Below are 20555 nucleotides of genomic sequence, written 5' to 3'. Positions count from 1 at the left end.
CTAAGGATGACTAGAATGCTTGAACTTGTGAGATAAATTGTGGGTGAGATAAATGAGACTTACACTAAAACTTGATTCAGAAGATGAAATTATGGATTGGGATAAAGGGGGAAAAAAGGCTTACAACTGGTCCTGACTGAATTATCCAGAGAAACCAAGAATGCAGTTGGGAGCTCTTCTGAATTTGATGCACACTGGCAAGCTCAAATGGTAAAGGTGGCCAAAATAATTTTTAGTATAGGCTGATATGCTAATTGAAATATTTTGTGGTGAGAACACTTCCATACTGTAGCATCATCCATGTTTAAAAGTATTTTGAAGCAGAGTGATTTCTTTCAGAAGACTTACTGAATTGCGAACAGAAATTTAAACGAAATATCAGTTTGATTAGATTGTTCTCCATTTTGGAATTTGTTAGTGTCATTGCTGCCTCCTTTGAATTCTATTTCCATGCAAGGATTTGCTTGCTTATTTATTTCATTTACGTCCTACATTTCTCTGAGAGCCGAAGGAATCGTACATGGGGATTTTCTTTCACAATCCTCTAAGGTCAGCTCAGTTGCAAGAATGTGACTGGCCCAAAGTCAACCAGTTAACTTCAGGGTTGTATTCACTGATATCTTAACCACTATCTCTTACAAGCGATGATGGATTTACAAGAGCAGTGTACACTCTATTATAGTGGCCAGTATTGTTAACAACTCTCACTGTGGCCCATCACAATTATCCTTTGAACTTTGTCTCAGAGGACTGAAAGAAGTGGAACTTTCAGCAAAGCAGCTGAAGAAAGAAGTCTCTGGTACATATGAGGAGAGCTATAAGATAATCATGGACCAGAAATTCTAGGGCTTCTACCCAAGTAATCTACTCACATGAGAGTTGTCAATAGAATCTGCTACTTGCTATATCTGGGTAGAATCATTAGAAAGTCTGCTGTATGTGTGTCCACGGTTGTAGTAACATAAGGAGAAAAAGAGCATCTTCCCAGAGCCTGAATCTAAGCAGCCTATCTCTAGAGCAGTGTTTCTCAACCTGAGCAACTTTAAGATGTTTGGACTTCAACTCCTAGAACTCCCCAGGCAGCATAGAGAGCTACTCCATGCCTTTTTTAGTTCAGTGCCACTAGTGAGTCTCTTCAAGTCAGCCTGTGTTATAACTGCCAACCCCTGTCTCCAGATCCCCCCCCCCCCAAATATTGAGTCTTTAGATTATTTTTCCACCACTTTACTCCAGGTAAATCCACTTGGAGTCTGTCAACATTCCAAGATGTTGCTTTCATAGAAACCCTAAGTGTCTCCTTTTTAGTGTTCCAGTGAGCAGCATTTTAAAGGGGTTCAGTCAATGGGGGAAGGTGCTATAGATTAGGTGAACAGAAAGAGTTAGAAATTCTGTGGCAGTTCAGCTGATTGGGACACAAAGTCTTTTAAAAAGCCTCTAGCCTAAAAGTACAAATGTCTGTTTCTTGATGAAATAATTAAAAGCAAACAAACCTGTGAACCTACACCTTCCATTTGGCATTTCCCAATCAATACATGGGAACACTTAGTAAAAGCACTAAGAGACAGAGAGAACACCATTTATTACACAGCAGAGTTCACCTGCCTGAAGTAATTGCTACATACATGCTTTAGAAAATATTCAGAGGTGGGTCCCCCCCTTTCTGTGAGTAAGCAAAGCACTCAGTGATGCCAGCTCATTTCCTAAAGATTGGAACTTCTTTTTCCATTCAACCATTTTAAATACCTAATTAGAAACCCGATATATGAAGGCAAAGAATACATCAAATTGTTTTAGGTTATATAAACCCATCAATTATGATTATTACCAATGGGATATTAAGAGTATCAGAGTTCAGTCTGGTGGTGGCTTTTGCTAATATCTCCCCTTGTGTCACAATCAGATTCTTTGGAGACAGTATGGGATAAAACTGTAACAATACAGAAATGTTCATTTCTGAATCTCCAGAAAATAATAGGAATTCCTATCTTTGGAGGACACATGTTAAAAAAGAAATTTTGCCTGAATCCAGTGCTTCCAATCTTCTGCAGCTAGCCTCTAAGATACCCCAGATTCCATCTCAATTCAAGTATGAGTTGAAACATTGGGATCAGGATAAGCAAAACCATCAGAATGACATCTGGACCTCTTAGAGCTGCATTTTGGCTTTGCAGACATCCATTAGTTCTCTTTCAAGGCCTTTTATTTCAAGTTCCTATAAACTGGGGTTATAATACTAGTGATGTTTCGTTCATTTTAATATCCTATATGTTTATGCATGGGTACAATACAGAGGAAGGGGAGGCAGGAAGGTTACTGTTAAATCAGTTCACTGATTTAGAGCACAAAAGAGCATTAATTATTATTGAATCAAGCCAGATGTTTATACTAAGCTGATGATTTCAGTGAATGTCATTTTAAATCTCTGCAGGTCAGAGTAAAATACTGTCTCAGTCATTTCCAAATGTGCAAATTTCTGTCTTTCAAAATGTTTTTAAAATGTGTATTTTTATACAAACTGTGCATGGTTTCTGACTCAATTATCTCACTTTATCAGTAAACATAATGGATCATGACAATCGTAGGAACACCTCATAATGTTTTATAACTTTAGTTTGGGGGAAGATTATCCAAATAAAATGAGAATTTGAGATGACCACTAGAATGTATATTATGACAACATCTGCTTACACCTACATCAATTGATTAAGGCATTTATATTTCTTATGGATATTTTTTATTCTTCATTTTTGTTTGTTTTTCAATTAAAACCCCAATTAAAATGCAAAATGCTAGATCCCATTATGAAGACAAATAGGAAAGTACAACTTCATTGTTGAAAACAATTTTCCTCCTATCAATCTGAAGATTCATGCATCAATATTGTAGATGAACTGTTAATTACAAAATCAATTAAAAAATTATTTCTAAAAACAGTCACGCATCCTGGCTCTCGGGGGGACAATTTGGGCAGAAGGCCTCATCTCACTAGGACCGCACCAAATCACAAGTCGTCATCCACAAGTAAGCAAAAGCAATCTGGTTTTTCATTTTTCAGCGCGGCTGAGCCCAGCCTGAGATTGATCGTCACATATGGCCCCAGAAAACAAACTGTCAATACCTTGAAAGCTGCAGAATTTGAACAAATAGCCATCCGCCCATTCAAGCCACTCATTGCATCCCATTTAACAGATTTTATTGACAGTTTCCTTCTTGTAATTAAAGGGAAAACTACTGGCCAGCAACCAAGATAAAGTTCAAAGATAGGGTCAAAACAAAAGCAGATGGAGGGGCACGGTGTGACTGTCAATGGTACATAGCATCAGAGCATGTTATTGACACACAGGTATCTAATGATCGGCACGTCATTAAAGAGGGATCTATCATGAACTTTATGCAAATGCTAAAAGGGACTTAAGACCACAATAAAGTGTTAGAGAGGCACAAAAGAAAAAACAACAAAGAACAAACGATTTTTCACTTATCAAACACTGGCTCACTGCTTCAGCTCTTTTAAGTTCAAATGCAGAGAAGAATCCTTTCTTGAATTCGTAGCCCCCTTCTGAACAAGTTATATCAGGCGCTTAAACAACTACCATAAAATTCAAATTTGTACAGTGAAGAGGAGTTCCTACAAGATTAAATAATGATTTGCTCCCTTCCCTAATAAAACCCGAGTTCACCTTCGGTATTGAGTTCACTGTGTTTAGTAGCTAGATTGAAGTAGATCATATATTGCATTTAGTCATGGGCCCTTCCATTCTACGGGGTTTTAGCAGACTGATTAGACTGATCTGGATTATGAAACGGATTTAAGCAGAATGACATTAATGTTTATTGAAAAGCATCTTTGCTTTTAATACTGCCTGAATTTTCTGACATCTTTTAACCAAATTGGAAACTCAGAACAACAAATACTTCTAATCATAGATCTTCCCTTAATTTGAACTACCTTGTTTCTAGCCATTCAGCACTATTCTGCAGTAGTATGATTAAGAATGACTTATTCTTAGACAGTTGTATTTAGAAACTGTCATGCAGAAGGTATTAGAGGAAGGGGGAAAATGACATGAGCCATCATGCCAATCTGCCAACCTGAATTAGCAAGCGCGATAGCTTTGAGGGTGACAAACTCTTCTTTCTCCAGCTTCATGCTCTTGTATTTTTTTACCAGTTGCAGGATGGCATTGTTGAGGTCAAGAAGGCCTGCTAATTTAGACTGATCTTCATCCATAATATAGTCTTCAGCATAGACAAGCTCATCCTCAAAGGAAAGTGATCGGTACACTACGCCCAGAATCAAAATCTCCATCCAAGCACTCTGCAGAAGGCTCATCTGGTCAGCAAGCGATAAAGTGGAAAATCCTAAACCGGGAAGGAAAGTACACAGAAACATAATTAAAATTGTACTGGGCCATCATAATTCGGCATTATAACTTTACCCTGGTGCTTGTTATTATTACGTAAGTTAGCAATCTGTATTTGCAGATTCTGCCCTCTCAGATCGCCGATATCAGCAGACATAAAATAGTTACAGCAAAAGCACTTCAAATAAAAATGAATCAGTACATCTTGGGCTTATTGTAAAATTAGGTGGAGGAGCCTGTGGTATGTTATTCAGTATTTAAGAATACATTTCCTCAAATAAATTGTAAACAATTGTTACCCAGATTCAGTAACATCTGATATGGCCTACATCAAATTTGGAAACATTTTGGCAATAATGGTCATGGCTGGTAAGAGAAAGAATAAAAGATATGACAGCCTGTAATCTTATCTACCCTGTTACTTCCCACTGAGTAAGCCTCACTGAATGCAGTTACTTCTGCATAGACTTCATACTACACTCTAACAATTTCAAGGTCTCCTTTAAAGGCAGAGTGCTTTTTTAAACAAAAATGGGGGAAATCATTTTAAAGGGGAGGTAATTTGATACCTTAATAGAATTAAGTGATGATCACAACAACCAAGCAGAGTGCTTTTTGAACTTCAACCTCAGTAAGACCTACCCTTTCCAGAAAAGACGCTAATTACTTCTATAATAGCTTCTGCCTCCACCACACTGCTCAAATAACAGAATGGCACATTAAAGTGCCAAGTGAATAGTAATCACACCATCACTTTGAGAGAGAGAGAGAGAGAGAGAAAATATAATAATGCTTCTTAATGAATTTAAGTTTTGCTTTTGTTTCACTATCTCTCCTTTCCTTTTTAATAGGATCACTAAGGGCAAACCTCTTTATAGCCATACCTTTTCAGGCACCTATTTACAGTAGCTGTTAATTTATTATCTCCGACTGACAATGCTCGGATCACAGGAGGTCCCAGTGAAGGAGCAATTTCCTGGCCTATCCATGAAATATCGTAGTTTGCCAGTTGGCACCTGCAACCACCCAGGAGTTAATAAAATCATCAAAAGGGATTAGTCAAGCTTTTCTTAAGGGGGGTGGGTGGGTCTTAAGACACTCTAAAGCTCTCTGTGTGTGACTTATGGAGCTGCTCACATGTGCATTGACAGGGATCCTACAGCAAGAACAGGCTTTGATTGTTGCTGCTCATTTATCTTAAAACACACAGAATCTTGCCAAAGCACAAGAATTAGACATCAGTTTAGATTCAGCCTGCTGCACAACTCGGAAGCAAACGTATTCTGATTGAAAGAAATCAGAAGTCACTCCAAGCCAGGAGACATGCTTTAAAAGTGCTGTACTTTCTTGAGACCCTGCCTCCATTCCTTTGCGTTATTTCTTAATTCTTATTTACATTTTCCATACTGTATTCCGTTCCTTGTTTATAAAAGGGCATTTGTCATGTCCCCAAAACAAGATCAACAACATTGTTAAATAAGTGAAGCCAACCTTTCTGAAAAATGACAACGGGCTAGCCCCATGCTTCTTGTGGGAAATGGAAGGAAATGAAACAGAAATAATAATTTGAAAGGGTCTGAAAACGGAAGGCATATTTGCAATTAGCTCCAGCCTCTCTCTCAAGAAGCAGATGGACGGAGAACGTTGCCTGCAGCTCTGTTTTGTGACAGGCCCATTCTCCCTCCCAGACACTGCTGTTAGTAAATAGATTTACACATTCTCCAATCTCCACACATCTTTCTGCCGAATAATTAAAAGCAGGGATGATTAGTTTATTGAGTGGAAGGAGGAACTTTTTTATTGAGGTCCGTCCATGATTTTTATCAGGGCCAGCACTTTTACGGTTGTCATGAGGGTGCAGGCATCCAATTTTTCTTATCTGCCTGATTAATACAAACGCTGTTTCAGGACGCATTAATTAACAGATACAAATCTACGTTCTCATGGAAGGATCAATACAGAGAAGAAAAGAGGCATCAATGTGAATTTAGTGCTGATGATGGAGAAGGCACTCTATTGACATTTACGTGCACGGAAACTTTAAAGTCCAGGAGACCCCTTTGTCCCTACGATTTACAAAGTAACAGTGTTTTTTAACTATAACCATGTTTCACACACTTCAGGGGCATTTAATTAAGCCAAATAAATAAAAAAAAAGCAATAAAATCTCAATAGAACTTTTAATTTCAATCATTTTCCTTTCTATTCCCCCCAAAGCTTTCACCTTCCTGCTTTTTATTTATATGCTAATCTACGCATTTTACTTTTTATTTTTTAATTTAAATTACAGTGGGTTTTGCTAGCAATTACAGTACCTAACAGACAATTAAAAAAAAACCTATTACTAACCCCATTAATTTATGAAGGGATATTTGGTCAGACTTTACAAATGTGTAAATGGTTTCTCATTTCTTCAGGATAATCTTCATATTTCTACACTATTTCCCTGGACAGCTTTTTTCCCCTGCAGGAAATATGTTGTCCCTGATCATGAATGATATATTTTGTTTATGCCTGTAGAAAATACACAGGGGTGCACACATTTTTTCTTGATGTATATAGTTCATATACCCCAGAAAATAAAGTGCAGGAGGTAGAATTGTGGAATTTTATATCATGTTCTTTGAGTACATTTAGTAAAATCATATTTTATTACTAGGCATTCAGTGTAAACCTTTATTGGAAGTGATGAGAGATGGTAGACTCTTAAAAATATCAGAGCTGGTAAAGCCTAACTTTATATCTGTGTTTTAATTAATAAAATAAAAACTAAAATATTTTTTTCTGTTGTTTGCAAAAGCAAAAAAACTTGGTAACATAAAATATTTCAAAAAACTCTTACACAGAGTAAAAGGGCCTACCAAATAAACCAATGTTAGGGTTCATTTAAATGTATGAAGCTCTGTGGAAGAATGCTAGCCACTGTACAATAGGGAAAAAATAGACGTCCACACCTTCCTAAAAAGTGATCTTTTTAAACTGTATATGAAATAAAATCTCCAAACTCGATATGAATTTCCCACTAACCACTTAACATTTTCCAGCCACTCAGCCCTGAGCTCTCCCAAAATCTAGAAGATATCACCTTGCTGGTGTTCCCCTGAACTTTTAATTTTGTCACATATAGTTCCTTAATCCCTAGCATTTGACAAGTCATAGTTTTAAATGTTCAACTATATTATGGCTTTAAAAAATACAGTTCAATACACAATGGGGCATTTTTCCCTCAGTGCAGACCAATTCCATGCATGCTGCTGACAACTTTGATTCCTCTTCGTCTCCTTCTCCGTGTCAGTGCCATTTAATGTATCCCAGGCATTTTGCTAGCAGAATGGCTCTGTACCTTGACCTGCAGTTAAATAGCATGTTTATTTGCGAGACAGTGTGCTCCAAGTAAACCAGATGACAGTTTGGAATAACATCATTTGGAAGGATTGAAAAGCTTCTCAAGAATCAGGTAGCCAGAGGTCATAGGCTGGAAGGAAGCATGTGCTGTGCCAACCCTCCTGCCATCTTCTACTTGAAACTCATATATTTGACGGTGATGCCATGGGCACTTGTCAAGACAACCCAGCCCTTTACCCATTCTTTTTCTCATTTACTTTCTGCCCCTTCCCCCCCCACACACCCCAAATCCTCCACCAGCTCTCTTTTAGCCTGGCAAACTGATGCTCTTTGCAGTCAACTTAGAAAAAAGGCTAAGCATTTGAAAGTGTGAAGGGCAAAAAACATCTGACGGCTAGTCTTCAAAAATACACTTCCATTTCACAAAGCATAAATGTTTGTTTCCCAAGTCCAGTGTTGACAGAAATAGGCTGCAGTGCAGGCATAAGAAGTTAACCCCTACAAGGCATTCTCTTCCACTTTAACGACGCTGAATGCAAACCACTATAATTCTATGCAGTTTCTTGCAAATAGCCATAAACAAGGGCCATGATTTGTGGGCTCTCTCTCGCCTCTCTGACCCACCACTCTTCCAGCTCTTTTCTCCTATGTAGATTGCACTGCTTCTATAAATAGAGGGTTTTCAACAAAAAGCACCTTCCACTTCATTTGTAATTATAACCTAATGACTCTCGGTTATCACAAAGTATGCATGAGGGGGACCCAGCTGAGCAACTTGCCTGATTCTTTCCTCCTGCCTTCAGTTTCATATATTCATAAAACACTAGAAGAAAGTGAAATATAGATGGCAACAAAGCCCTTGGTGTTTTTACCATGTAAAGCCTCCGCAATATTCTGTCTACTGAAATTAATTCTTCAGCTACAGTGTGCATGGATCTATAGCACATATTCTTTTAAAACAGACCATTTTGTCCACTTGCTTTTCCATTTGCCTCTTTCATAGCACAGGTCCCCAAGATAACAAGCCTAAATCATTATCATTCCCAAAGACACTCTTCTACAGTCTGTTTAGGATTTTATAGACACTGGAGGCACATTTGTGGTTTATCTACAGTACCCTTAGTATGCCGTTTTTGAAAACAATCATAGTGTTACAAGAGAACTGGCAAAATATTACAGTATCAACAATTGGGGAGGAATGCCAGTTACTGTTTTCTCTGCCTTTGTCTCTGATCCTTCCCATTTATTTGAATTCTTTTGTTCCATTCTGGAAAGAAAATACACTACAAGCATTTAATGCCTATTGGTCACAGTCCAAATCCTCAAAGCATGCAGAGGGTTCCTGCTCTTTTAAGTGAGAGAAAATGCTCTACGGGAGCACAAGCTTGTATTGTGTGTGCCACATATTTCTCTACTAACAAAATAGGGACTATCTATATTCATTATACTTTTAGGTGTTGTTTAGGTATTTTAAATGATACTTTAACCAGTTTTTTGTTTTGTTTTTTCGCCGATTGCTTTGAACATCCTGGAAATGGAAAGATGAAATAGCTGTTTAAATAACAACAGAAATCCAACAAGTCACTTCAACACTTTAAATAAAGAAGACGGACTAAGGATACTCTTAGATCATTTTCAATAGAAAAGTTTAACAGTAGACAGTATTGCATATTTAATCTACTTTAATGTTTTAAACAAAGTGGAGTCCTACATTTTTGTCCAGAAGTTTTATTCTGATGTATCATTGACCTGGAAACAATCCACAGAGTATCTAAGCAGTAGAAAATCAGGAATCTGGTAGTACCTTTTCTGACTAACAAACTGTATTAAAAGGCATAGCTTTTGTGAGCTGTAGCTCACTTCATCAGCTGTATAGCATAAAGGTTCTTTTTTATTCATCAGGGGCTTTCCTGATCTGTTTCTATTAAGCATTTATAAAAGGAGCTGTGATTTAGGTAGAATGACATGGAGGAGAAATATGAGATTCAGTTATTTATTAACAGTTTTTTCCTGAAATCAGAGTGATCTTTGAAATTGGATCAGTAATGTTTATCCCAAAAGAAGCTGTTAGAATGGAAGAAATTCATTTTATTACTTGTTCCATCTTAGTCACTGAAATATTTGGCCTGGGCAATTCTGTGATTATGTTTTATGAGCTGCATCAGCTAGCTATGTTATGCCTAGCACCTTATTTATTTTATGGAAAGTACCAATGAGTTAATCCTTTATATCTCTGCCTCAGCCACCCTGCACAAGGTATTCAGGAGGGACATCATCGGACCTTATGGACATTCTTTGTACAAAACTCCAGCAACACATGGGTGGTCCCCTCCTTAAGAGCCTTTGACACTGACAATTTCATCTCCATATGCCCAAAATACACATAGACACACATTACATATGTTGTAAACTATCAGCCAACTTTCATATGTTCAGTTGTATGTAATATTGTGTATGTAATATTGTATATTGTCATGTATATAATATTGTGCTATTAACAGATTTTAAAACCTCTTTGTACAAGCAAGATGTATTCCATTGGTATGTCAGTCAATTTTTGATAACTAAAATACCAGCTTCAGATGACTATTATTTAGTAGTTATATGCTTAATAGTCATTTCTGCATTCTGAAAATATATCAGAATAAACTGAAAGGTAAAGCAGAAGTACTTCATCTAAAATGTGCATCTCTTAAGGAATCAACCCTTGAAACAAATTTTGAATAGCTCACACATATAGCCCAGCAACTTACTTTCATAATTCACTCTGTCCCTCCTCTGTTCAAATATGGATTTAGCCCCACCAAATTTAAATGTGGATATATTCCAATAAAATTATTTCAATAAAATTAACAGATATTGTTCCATTTTCTACTAAGAGGACAAGATTTCTATGTCTTATTCTATTGGAAGAAGATGGAATCTTGGCAGGCACGGAGTTATTGTACAATTCTCAGAAAAGCTGTATCTACAGAATTATTCTCTGCCATACAACAACTAATGGTTTAGAATCCAAATTAGCTTTGCATCTGCTGAAATTTCTAGCAGACACAGAAGTACATCTATGGAAACAATAATCACATAAAAGATTTGACATAAACAATTTTCACACATTAAAGGAAACAGTGCATTTATTTAAGCGATAAATAAGAAAGCACTTCACATGTTTGTAGTAGCATCTAGAAGTGCACCAATCAAGTCTGAAATCAGAATATGCCACTGTATGACTTCAAACACTGCAGTATGCTGTATCCTACATCACTGACATCCTTAGTAACAATACCTTACAGTTGTAGCATTATATATCAAATCACATTCCATCTTCTACATTTAACTTTCAGGAAGTACATGGCAGAATTGTACAAAGCTTCAAAAAGATGCTCTCTAACAACAAAGGTTCACATGAAGAACCCCTTCAAAGCAAAATCCTTCCACCAACCACCATTATGCTGCTTCATTTCAAGATCTCTGACTTTTCCAGTCAATTGCTAGAAGCACCAGAAGAGGCACAATACTTCACATTGTAGAATTCTTTTAATTATTACAATTGTCAGACAAGGCTTTAAGATGATGAAAAGTACCCCACCAAGAAGAATATTGATCATATTCTTTGTGTCATATCTTTGCCTGGGAAAGAATCATATCATCTCTGAGGCATGGCACTCCTGTTGAAACACAACCAAAGCCTTCAACATGACCAAAAGATTAAATATGCTAAACTATAAACAAACTGGGAGTATAACAAACTAAGATCACTAACAGAGCTTCACAAGATGTTTGCTGGACCTTTGTGGTTTCTAAGAAAACCACAGCTTTGGAAGATGAAGAAGGTAGGGATTTGGGTACTGGATTCAGTGATTAACTAATCTATCATCAGTCCAGAGTCTGATCAAACTATTTGCCTTTGGGATGAGTGTAAGATCACTCGTGGGACAAGGCAGTGACTGGGCATTGATCCAGATTCATTTGGAATGCTCTGGGCTGTGGCAGATCTCAACTGAACAGTGAGGGCAAAGATTTCCTGGAAGGTTTGAGAATGCCACAGAAATGGTCTGAGCAAGCTGTTGCAGCAGTCAAAAAAAAAAGAAAAAATCACGAGAATAATTATTTGGACTGGGAAACCCTAAGGTTGTTGTCACCTGCATACAGGTTTATGCAAGAGAATGTTTCTTCTTCCCTTCTTATACAACTGACCAGCTATTTCACGGCTCTCTAGAGTACAGAGGCAGCTTTTCAAACATCAAGCTCAGTCTGTACAGAGTACTAGAAAAATGCATGTTCAGGAGAAATACAAAGATTTAACAGTCATATTCTGTATTTCTACTAGAATGGCATTTGTAAAGATGAAAGTAATTTTTTTTAATATAGCTTAAAATGGTGACTAGACTAGAATACATTTATTCTTAATTATATGAATGTTCAAAGCTCTTCACTGTTAGGTTGATTTTTTTTTTTTTGGCAAATCAATTTCCCAGAGTTTTAAATAGCACTAATCCAATAAAAATTGTTTTGCAGTTTTATGGAAACAAGCAACTAGAATTAAATCGATTTCTCACTTTGACTTAATTTATATATGTCAGCAAATATGGACAATAGCAGAATTCAGAGAGAAATTCCTAGATAATTTTGCTGATTTCTTCAAAATGTTTTAACCCAAAAGGATGATTAATTAGGCACTGCCAATGAAGTTATGCACATATTTGCTTAAAAGCTCAACAACCCAATCTAGTTAACCCAAGTTAAAAAATGGACTTTAGTGCAACTTACAGATTTTTTTCATCATTAATTCTTGGTAATGTGCTCAAACAGACGTTAAAGGAATTCTATGCCACAGAGATTTCCAATGAGATTTACTTGATTCCAGAATCAAATCCTTTGTTTAAAAGACTTTCAGGAGAACCTGTCACACTTAACACCAAAAAATGGATATTATATTAAAGAAATCCCCTTGCAGGAGATGTGCAGCAGTCTTCAAACGTCAATGTTCCTAACTGATGAGATATCATCTTATAAAGGTATGTTTGAGCTTAAGTCATTTGAAATCAGATTGGAATGTATTTTGTAAGATATACTCAACACAACTAGGCTTCCCTCAATAATCAAGCTCCTAATTCTATAAAATTCTCGATTGCTCCATTCCTTGTATCTCTTGAGAGATACTGGGTAGTTCAGGAAGGAGGTGGTAGAGGATGAGATATGCTAATGAGCAAGCCCTAACTACTTCTCAGTAAATAAAAGGGAGGGGGGGAGGAAATGGATTTTTATAACAAGACAAAGAATTGTTCTGCAAGAATGGTGAGGCTATGCCTGGACCAATTTCAGGCAGGATGGACTATTTCTAGAATTCTCCATTACAGTCTTGAGAGTTCGATGGTCCTTGTAAAGCCTTAAGAAAAAGTGAAGAAATATGATTACCACTACCATCTCTTGCTCGTCTATAATACACAAAGGCAGAATGGCTGAGAAATTTGTTTAGTAGTTATGTTCTTAAAATGTATCCCAACAGAAATGTGAACCAGAAGATCCTGATGTGCTGAAAATTGCACTTTTCCGAAGTTTGTGGTGCAATCTAGAATTGAGAAGGTGCAAAATAAACAATTCATTTACAGGATGTGTTCTTAAAAAGATGAATATTAAGAAAAGACAAAATTAGATGATAGGAAATTGCTTCTGCAAATATGCTTATTAAGAAAAGTACCTAAAAGGTATGTTTTGACAAAAGTACATAGGAAAACCCATATACATTTTGTGTATGCCTTTTTCACAGAAAAACTAATATAGAAATGAAAGCAATGAACTGTCAGTTTAGAAAATGTGGAATTGAGAGAAACAACTTGACAGTTTTTTCCTTACCTTCATGACTGGAATTGTTTGGATTGTACTAGTTTTTTGAAACCATACAAGAGGCCTTAACACTAGCTGTTGAGCCAACTGCCTACTGAGCATGTACTGAATGTAATGTCTGAACAGATGAAAGATAAATGCTCCCTCAAGTTTGACTCCTGGTGATTACTTGCACACATCCATGTAGGGTTTTCTTTAGCAACAACATAGAAGTATTTGCCAGTGCCTCTTCCAGAATGGTTCCCCCGCCCCAGCTTCTCAGTCTAAGGTACATGGTGGGATTCGTTGGTGGTCTCCAAGTAGTAGCTAAGTACATCCAGTCTTATTTGGGATCTGCCAGAGAGCTGCCACCTGCCATAGGCTGAACATAGCAATTCTGCAGTAATCTGAGCTAAGATCTTCTCTATCGTTACTTCTAAGTAATGACAGATTTAGAAGACAGGATCTGATAGGTTCTATTTGTAAGTAAGTGTAGAAGAGTTCATCATAACATTCATTGCACATGCATTCAAAGGGAGATTTGGAAAAAGGCATTTGCTCCTGAACCTTTTCAAAATCTCTCCATAATCCTAGGCAGTGGTGCAGTAGCTGGCCCAAATTATTTTGTTGTTTTAAATGGAATCTAAAGGACATCTGTCATATACTAGGGCTCCTGTATAAATATTGTTGAACCCCTGAGACACTGAATCCTACTCATTTATTTACCTGCAAAAGAAAGAGGCACCAATTATTTGGGATTATTAATATTAATATTATATGGAGGGTTTTTTTATCATTCCACCCAGGACATAAATGTTAAAGTCAAACTCTTCATCCCAAATATATTCCGTACAGAACTTAAAAGTCCAATTGTGTCATGGTCTATTTTATTCCCTTTTTTATTTAAATTGTACCTTTACAGTCCTTTCATCTTTCTTTAAATGTAAGTTCATATAAAATATAAATGGTTTCTAACAGGGACCAGAAAAACTTCTGACCATAAACACCTTTCCAACAAGCCCCACAGCAAGTGCGACAAAAGAGATGGAGAAACCCAGGGCTTTTATCGCCACACGATTTTCATCTCCCTGAAACAAGAGCAGAGAGCTCGTATGGCAATGAAAATGCATTCACACTGCACGTCCTTCTCAATCCATTAAGAACAATGGATTCTCACTAAGCTAACGTCCACTTGTCAGAAATATCTGCAACAGTGGATTCATGCAGCAGGACTAAGTAAGAAAGGTTCACAGCAATTTAAAAGCAGCAAATTAGACATTTACAAACAGGAAAGATGCTGCTTGGCTAGTGTGATCTCTCACTCAGGCTGTACAAAAAGGTGTTAATGTAATTTAAATGCCAGTTAGATATATTTCAGTTGATACACACCACACACACTCCTTCTATGAAGACTTACATAACAAACTTCAGGAAGAACAACTTGAAAAACAAGTTGAGTTTCAGGAAAGGAAGACAAGGAAGCTCCCAGCTTTGAGGTATTCACAGTTCATATTGATATAGCAACACTTTGTTATCTTCCTAACTAAGTTCAGCTGCTGGGGTCCTTTGGGCCCTCAAATACCATAAAGGCAGTTTAAAAATTCTATTTGCATTATTTACTTTTCTAAAGATGCCATTTAGGAGAAGTGAGGAATTACCTCTTCCCCTTCTCAGAAATGAAGATTTCAGGCTAAATATTCCTGTTTCTAGATGCAATGATACTATAAACTTAGAACTGTAACAACTCTTAGAATACATTGTCTTTTTGTAATTTAAACTGGACTATATTCAATACTGTCCTGCTAAGTGGAAATTTTCTTACTTTGGCTGATTTAGATAGCTAAGCAGGGTTGACCCTGATAAACACATGAATGGAGAACTATCTGGGAAATCCAGGGCTGTGGGCTACAACAGAACGTTGGGGGCGCGGGGGATCAAGTTTGCTATCAGGTCTGCATGGATGTATCTATATAAGTCACCATGAGTGGAATTTGAGTCAAAGCTTTTAATTATTTCATTTTACTAAACAAGCTTTAATCCCTGCAATTAATCCTACTTCCATGTATGCCACCCAGAGCTGACTACTTGCATTTGCTCTTCCCCCTCCATGGCTGCAGCTGATCAAATTAGCAGCCTCATTTTTTGCAGCTACAAAATCAAGTATTTTCTATGTGCTTAAGACTAAAAATGGAACAGCATACAACATACATTTTTAACAGAATTATTATCTGATAATAGACTATTTGCTAACCTTTGAGTCATGAATTCATAGGCTTGTTGTAAAAATAAGATAGGGTGGTTCTATGACCATTTGGCTTTAGAAGATTCATGTTATCCTATCTTCTATTCAGAAAATGGGTCCCCCAGGGGCCTAAGTTTTAATAAGATTAAACTCCATTATTTAAAACAATTAGCCTTTAAAAAAAACAGAAAGTAAAAGAACAATGAGGTTCAATACAAGCACAGCAGAAGTATAATTAACTTACTATATTACCTAAGTTGCTCAAGAAAAAAAATAAAGGAAATACTTTTTGTCTCTGAGAAGCAAAAGCAAATGTTAGCAGTGGCTCCCGCTTTCATGAGGGTGCAGATCTTGGGCAAGGGGCTCTTCCTAAGCATGGTTTTGCCTCCTGGCCCTATCCACTTGGTACTTGCCTCACTTTTCCTGCTCTTTCGTGGTCTGCTTGGTAAGTGCCCAATGATGGCAGATCTTTCCGGTAGAATTCAGAGACAGATACTGGATTGTCTAATTGACTGACTGATTATTTAGTGAAATAACATTATTTTAGCAGAAGATCTGCCTTATGTTTTCTGCAGTGGTATATCACAATACCTAGATAGCATTTTTCTGTAGTTGGACTTCCTGCTCATTTGTATGTATTGGTGGAAAGAAGGTCCTCATATGGACAAACTTACTTACTTGTTCTAAATATTCTGGCCTGCCCCCCCCCCCATAGGTAAAGTAGAAGAAAGATCTTGTTTGCTGGAAGTAGAGAATGGGACCAGTTTTCATACACAAAATTTCAACACATCATAATTTAAGCAGCTTCATGGATTTGAGCTATTAAAAAGCAATCTTACTAATAAACAGTCTATGATTTGTGTTGTGAAAATATAATACAACCAAAATCACCACCACCACCTTGATTCTAAGACAGCCACATTTGCTATGTCTAAACTGTTAAACTAATCTTAATGGACTGAGTTCCTTTTAACCATTGACCCAAGGGAGGATTAAATTAACCGTTTTTTGTTTGCTTGTTTTTTTAATCTTCTACTCTGTATACAGCTAACCCTCTCTTTTAAAACAGTAAACTCATTAAAGGTTTTCTAAGAACTATTTGGTAAGCTTCACAGGAAGAAACAAGAAGAATCTTTCAAATAGCTTTGGGCTTTTTCAGTGACTTCAGGAGGACTCGGTTACATTAAAAAAATAAGCCATCTTAAACGCGGTGTAGAATCTCCTCACCCAGCACCTGCACCTGCAATTTCAGCACTGAGCTCAGGATATCCCCTGTTGGAGACCCACCCCATCCGACTTGTTAAGCTACTTGAGAAGCAGAGTATCTGAAGTCTGCAACAGTTCAAGAAAAGAAAGTGTGTGTGTGGGGGGGGGGGGGGAGCAGCCTGATTCTAATACACCTAATTAGCCATTGGCAGACTCTTAATTGCATACATTAGGATGATTCCATAGTGGAGATTAATTCTAAATATACCCAAGCAGCTGGTTAAGATGCCATGGATTACAGTGTGGACTGTACTTTTCCACTTAATTAGATATCAAAATTAAGCAGCAACAAGCATTTTGACATAACGGGGATCAAGCCGCCGCTCGGCATCCCAGAGCTGCACTAAAGTGACCGCTAAACAGAGCCGCACAGATGGAGAGATATTAAATGCCGCACTGGAAAGTAATTTCAAATAATAAAATATCAATATTTACATTTTAATTACCCCTACTGAGAGCCGCTCTGTCATTTTCACTATTGCCGACACAGCAAGGGGTAGTGGAATGACATTGCAGCTCTGACAGCAATGACTATTTTGTTTCCATTAAAGAATGACAAGTGTTTTAGAGGCAGTGACACCCAGTAGGTGAACAAGAATGACAACCAATCAGAAAATTCCTATTAAGGGAATAAATGACTCGACAAAAGAACTTCAAGCAGCCAACTCCTCCATGAACGAAGCATATAATCGGTTCCAAATTTTCTGGCAAAAGTTGATAATTAAAAGGCACCCAAGAGAACCCCGAGCAGAGCACAAAATATTTAAAAGCATAACACGTATTATGTGGGATCCATTTCAAATCAGCAAGAGGAGGAGGCAGTACTCTAAGCTTTGAGAAATGCAGATGGGTATATTGTAGAAGCAGGAGAATTTCAATCTCAATATTGTACCTCACAGATTCTTCATTTGAATTTCTTCAGCTTTATTACTACTTCGACAAAGTTCCTTTCAGACTTGAGCCACATATTGATTTTTCAAATGGTCACATGAGAAACCCATCAATATAAATGTGACGGGCTATAATTTGTTTTAAATTATCATTTTTAAAAAATATCTAGACAGCGTATATCTATTTATTCATTTACTTTCATTTACTGGCCTTTCTATGTGGCTCAGCTAAAATACAGCATTGTAATAAAATCAAACTCAAAGCAATTGTCTTCCCTAACACCAGTATCACAGTACAGACACAAGTAGTGTTTGGAAATGCATTCTACCCTTCTCTCTGTCTATCCTATGTGGCAGGAGTAAGTTTTAGGCCTGTGACAAAGGACAGAAATATCAGCTGAAGACCTCTGCAGGATATAGGGTGCACCTTCAGAAGGCCAGACAAGGAGAAATAAGGCAGAAGGCAATAAGACAAAACCACAGGCAATAAAAATTATGGTATTTTAGAACTGTGTTTTAATTCTTGTGGTTATAATATATTCTGTACAGGGCTGGTACTGAAAGTCTGGGACCCATAAGCTCCTATTAGCCCTAAACAGGAACTGATACTAGTACCAAGAGGAACTTGTCATTAGGCGCTGTAAAGGGAAAGAAAAAATAAAACTCTTTTACACACATCCTAATTGTAACAATCCTGCTTGAGTCTATCGTCTGGATCTATCATTAATAGTAAAAGGTGAAAAAAATCGCCACAAAGCCGATTTTACATAGCACTTTTAGGGTCACAGATAGCTTGATCCTCAGTCCTCCTAACCAAACCCTTTCCATGCATGTAGCTGTGCTTGCCAAGAATAAATACTTCATCTCTGACCTATTCATCCAACCTCACTCCCCCCCCCCCAGTTCCCTCTTCCTACTTAAATTTCACCAAATTTAAGTTGTATTATAAAGATTTTCTGGGATCCGTGTGGAAAATGTTCAAGGGTAGTAAAAGTGGCAAAATTCCGTAATTGTAGATTGGCAACAGAGCATATGCCCCACAGAAAATGGCAGGACTTAACTGACTTTTGCTGATCCCAAAAAGCTGATTAGTATCTAACCCAGTGTTTGTCAACCTTGGGAACTTTAAGACAAGTTGAAGTCCACACATCTTAAAGTTCCTGAAGTTGACAAAACATTGATCTAACCTATGTAGAACTTGGATGGGAAACCACCAAAAAATCCCAGGGCTCTTGACAAGCCTGGGAAGTTGAAAAAACATTCCTAGAAGAAAGCAAGGACGAGCTCCTTCCGTTTTGTTGCCAAAAAGACAACACAGATATAACTATGTACTCAACCATAGTCTGAATCACCTTGAGGAAGTTTTTACTTTAATGCAGAACATTCTATATTTCCAGAGCTCAGTTAAGATTCAAACTCCAAAAGTCATATAGGAGGAGATATCACTATGAATTTTCAAAGTATAAAACATGTTTCCCCAATCTGTCACCTTCTAGATGGGTTGATACCATGCCTCCCAGGATCTCATTTACCATATTAGTTCACAATTCTGAGAGTTGTGCCCCAAAACATCTGGAGGGTACCAGGTTGAAGAAGGATGTCATAGAGATTTTAAAAAATGGTTCAATATGATATAGTGGATAATTATGTGACTCTCCCATGCTGTGTAATGCCTTAGGTAATATTAGTGTAGCTGAGCTATAAGTGTGACAAATTACTAGATAAGAAAAGTAGTTAATTCTCCACTCCAAGGGGGTGGAGGGAGAAACCTGCTGACATTTGCTTTGATAAGTTTCAAACACTGAATAGAACGTAATCTGCAGAGTAATCCATGGATGCTAGTTACCCATAAACTTAGTTACCTAACTAGTTTTGTTTCATTTGTGCTACTTCATGGAAACTGTACTCTGGAAGTGCTTCAAAAAGATCCTTAATGCTTTTAGAACTAGACACTCCCCCCTCCCCATGTTTTCAGCCACCAGCACCTTTAATTTCTGAAAGAGCCACGGTTGAAAATCTTAATTAATTGTTCCATACTGCTTCAGGATCATTATGCAATGTAATAAAGGCTGTGTAATTATGAAATTTTACAGCCATTACCAAGGCTGATGGCTCGTATTTCATCCTCAGCTGGACCCAATGGCTTTTAGCCACTCAGCTTTCCTTTGATGAACTTCAGACAGATCTATCAGGCCCAAACAATATCCAAGGCAAGGCAGCTATAATAGCTACCTACGGATGAAGCCACAGATAAAGATAAACTGTAAATCTACACACAAATGCAGGCACATTGCCTCAAGATGACAGAAGACAGAGGATGCAGTGCTTGGGAAAAATTTCCAGCACCATGAATTCAACCTTTTTCTCTTCCTTTTTTATTCATTGTGGAATTACTTCGATTTCTTACATTGTAGAATTCTCTTGAAAGTCACGGGGGGTGGGGGGTGGGGAGATAAATACATTTTTCAGGTATATTTCTGATGGGGTCCTTTGTCATATAAATATGCATGTATTACCTTTAAAAGATCTGCAAAACTACACACAATGGATAATACAATATCCAATATAAACAAACAAGCAAATAACATATCTAAATTATTTTCTTCCTAGCCTTTGTAATTTGGC

General features: G+C 37.3%; 1 protein-coding gene across 9 annotated transcripts in view; it reads right to left on the bottom strand.

Moving 5' to 3' along the window:
* ESRRG (estrogen related receptor gamma) overlaps positions 1-20555 on the bottom strand; it is a 439525-nt gene that overhangs the window by 7884 nt on the left and 411086 nt on the right. For 8 of the 9 annotated variants that reach the window (XM_088146649.1, XM_088146629.1, XM_088146635.1 and 5 more), the window contains one exon: positions 4093-4362. The exons of the other annotated variant lie outside the window; for it this stretch is intronic. In XM_088146649.1, coding sequence (XP_088002775.1) covers positions 4093-4362 — 270 coding nt within the window. The remainder of the gene's footprint in view (positions 1-4092; positions 4363-20555) is intronic. 9 annotated transcript variants of the gene reach the window in all.

Source organism: Python bivittatus, unplaced genomic scaffold (assembly GCF_059951505.1).
Source record: "Python bivittatus isolate LINGU-HERP-01145 unplaced genomic scaffold, Pbiv_v1 ctg000020_np1212, whole genome shotgun sequence".
NCBI lineage: Eukaryota > Metazoa > Chordata > Lepidosauria > Squamata > Pythonidae > Python > Python bivittatus.
The sequence above is the reverse complement of the archived record's forward strand: the minus strand, read 5'-3'. Positions and strand labels throughout refer to the sequence as shown.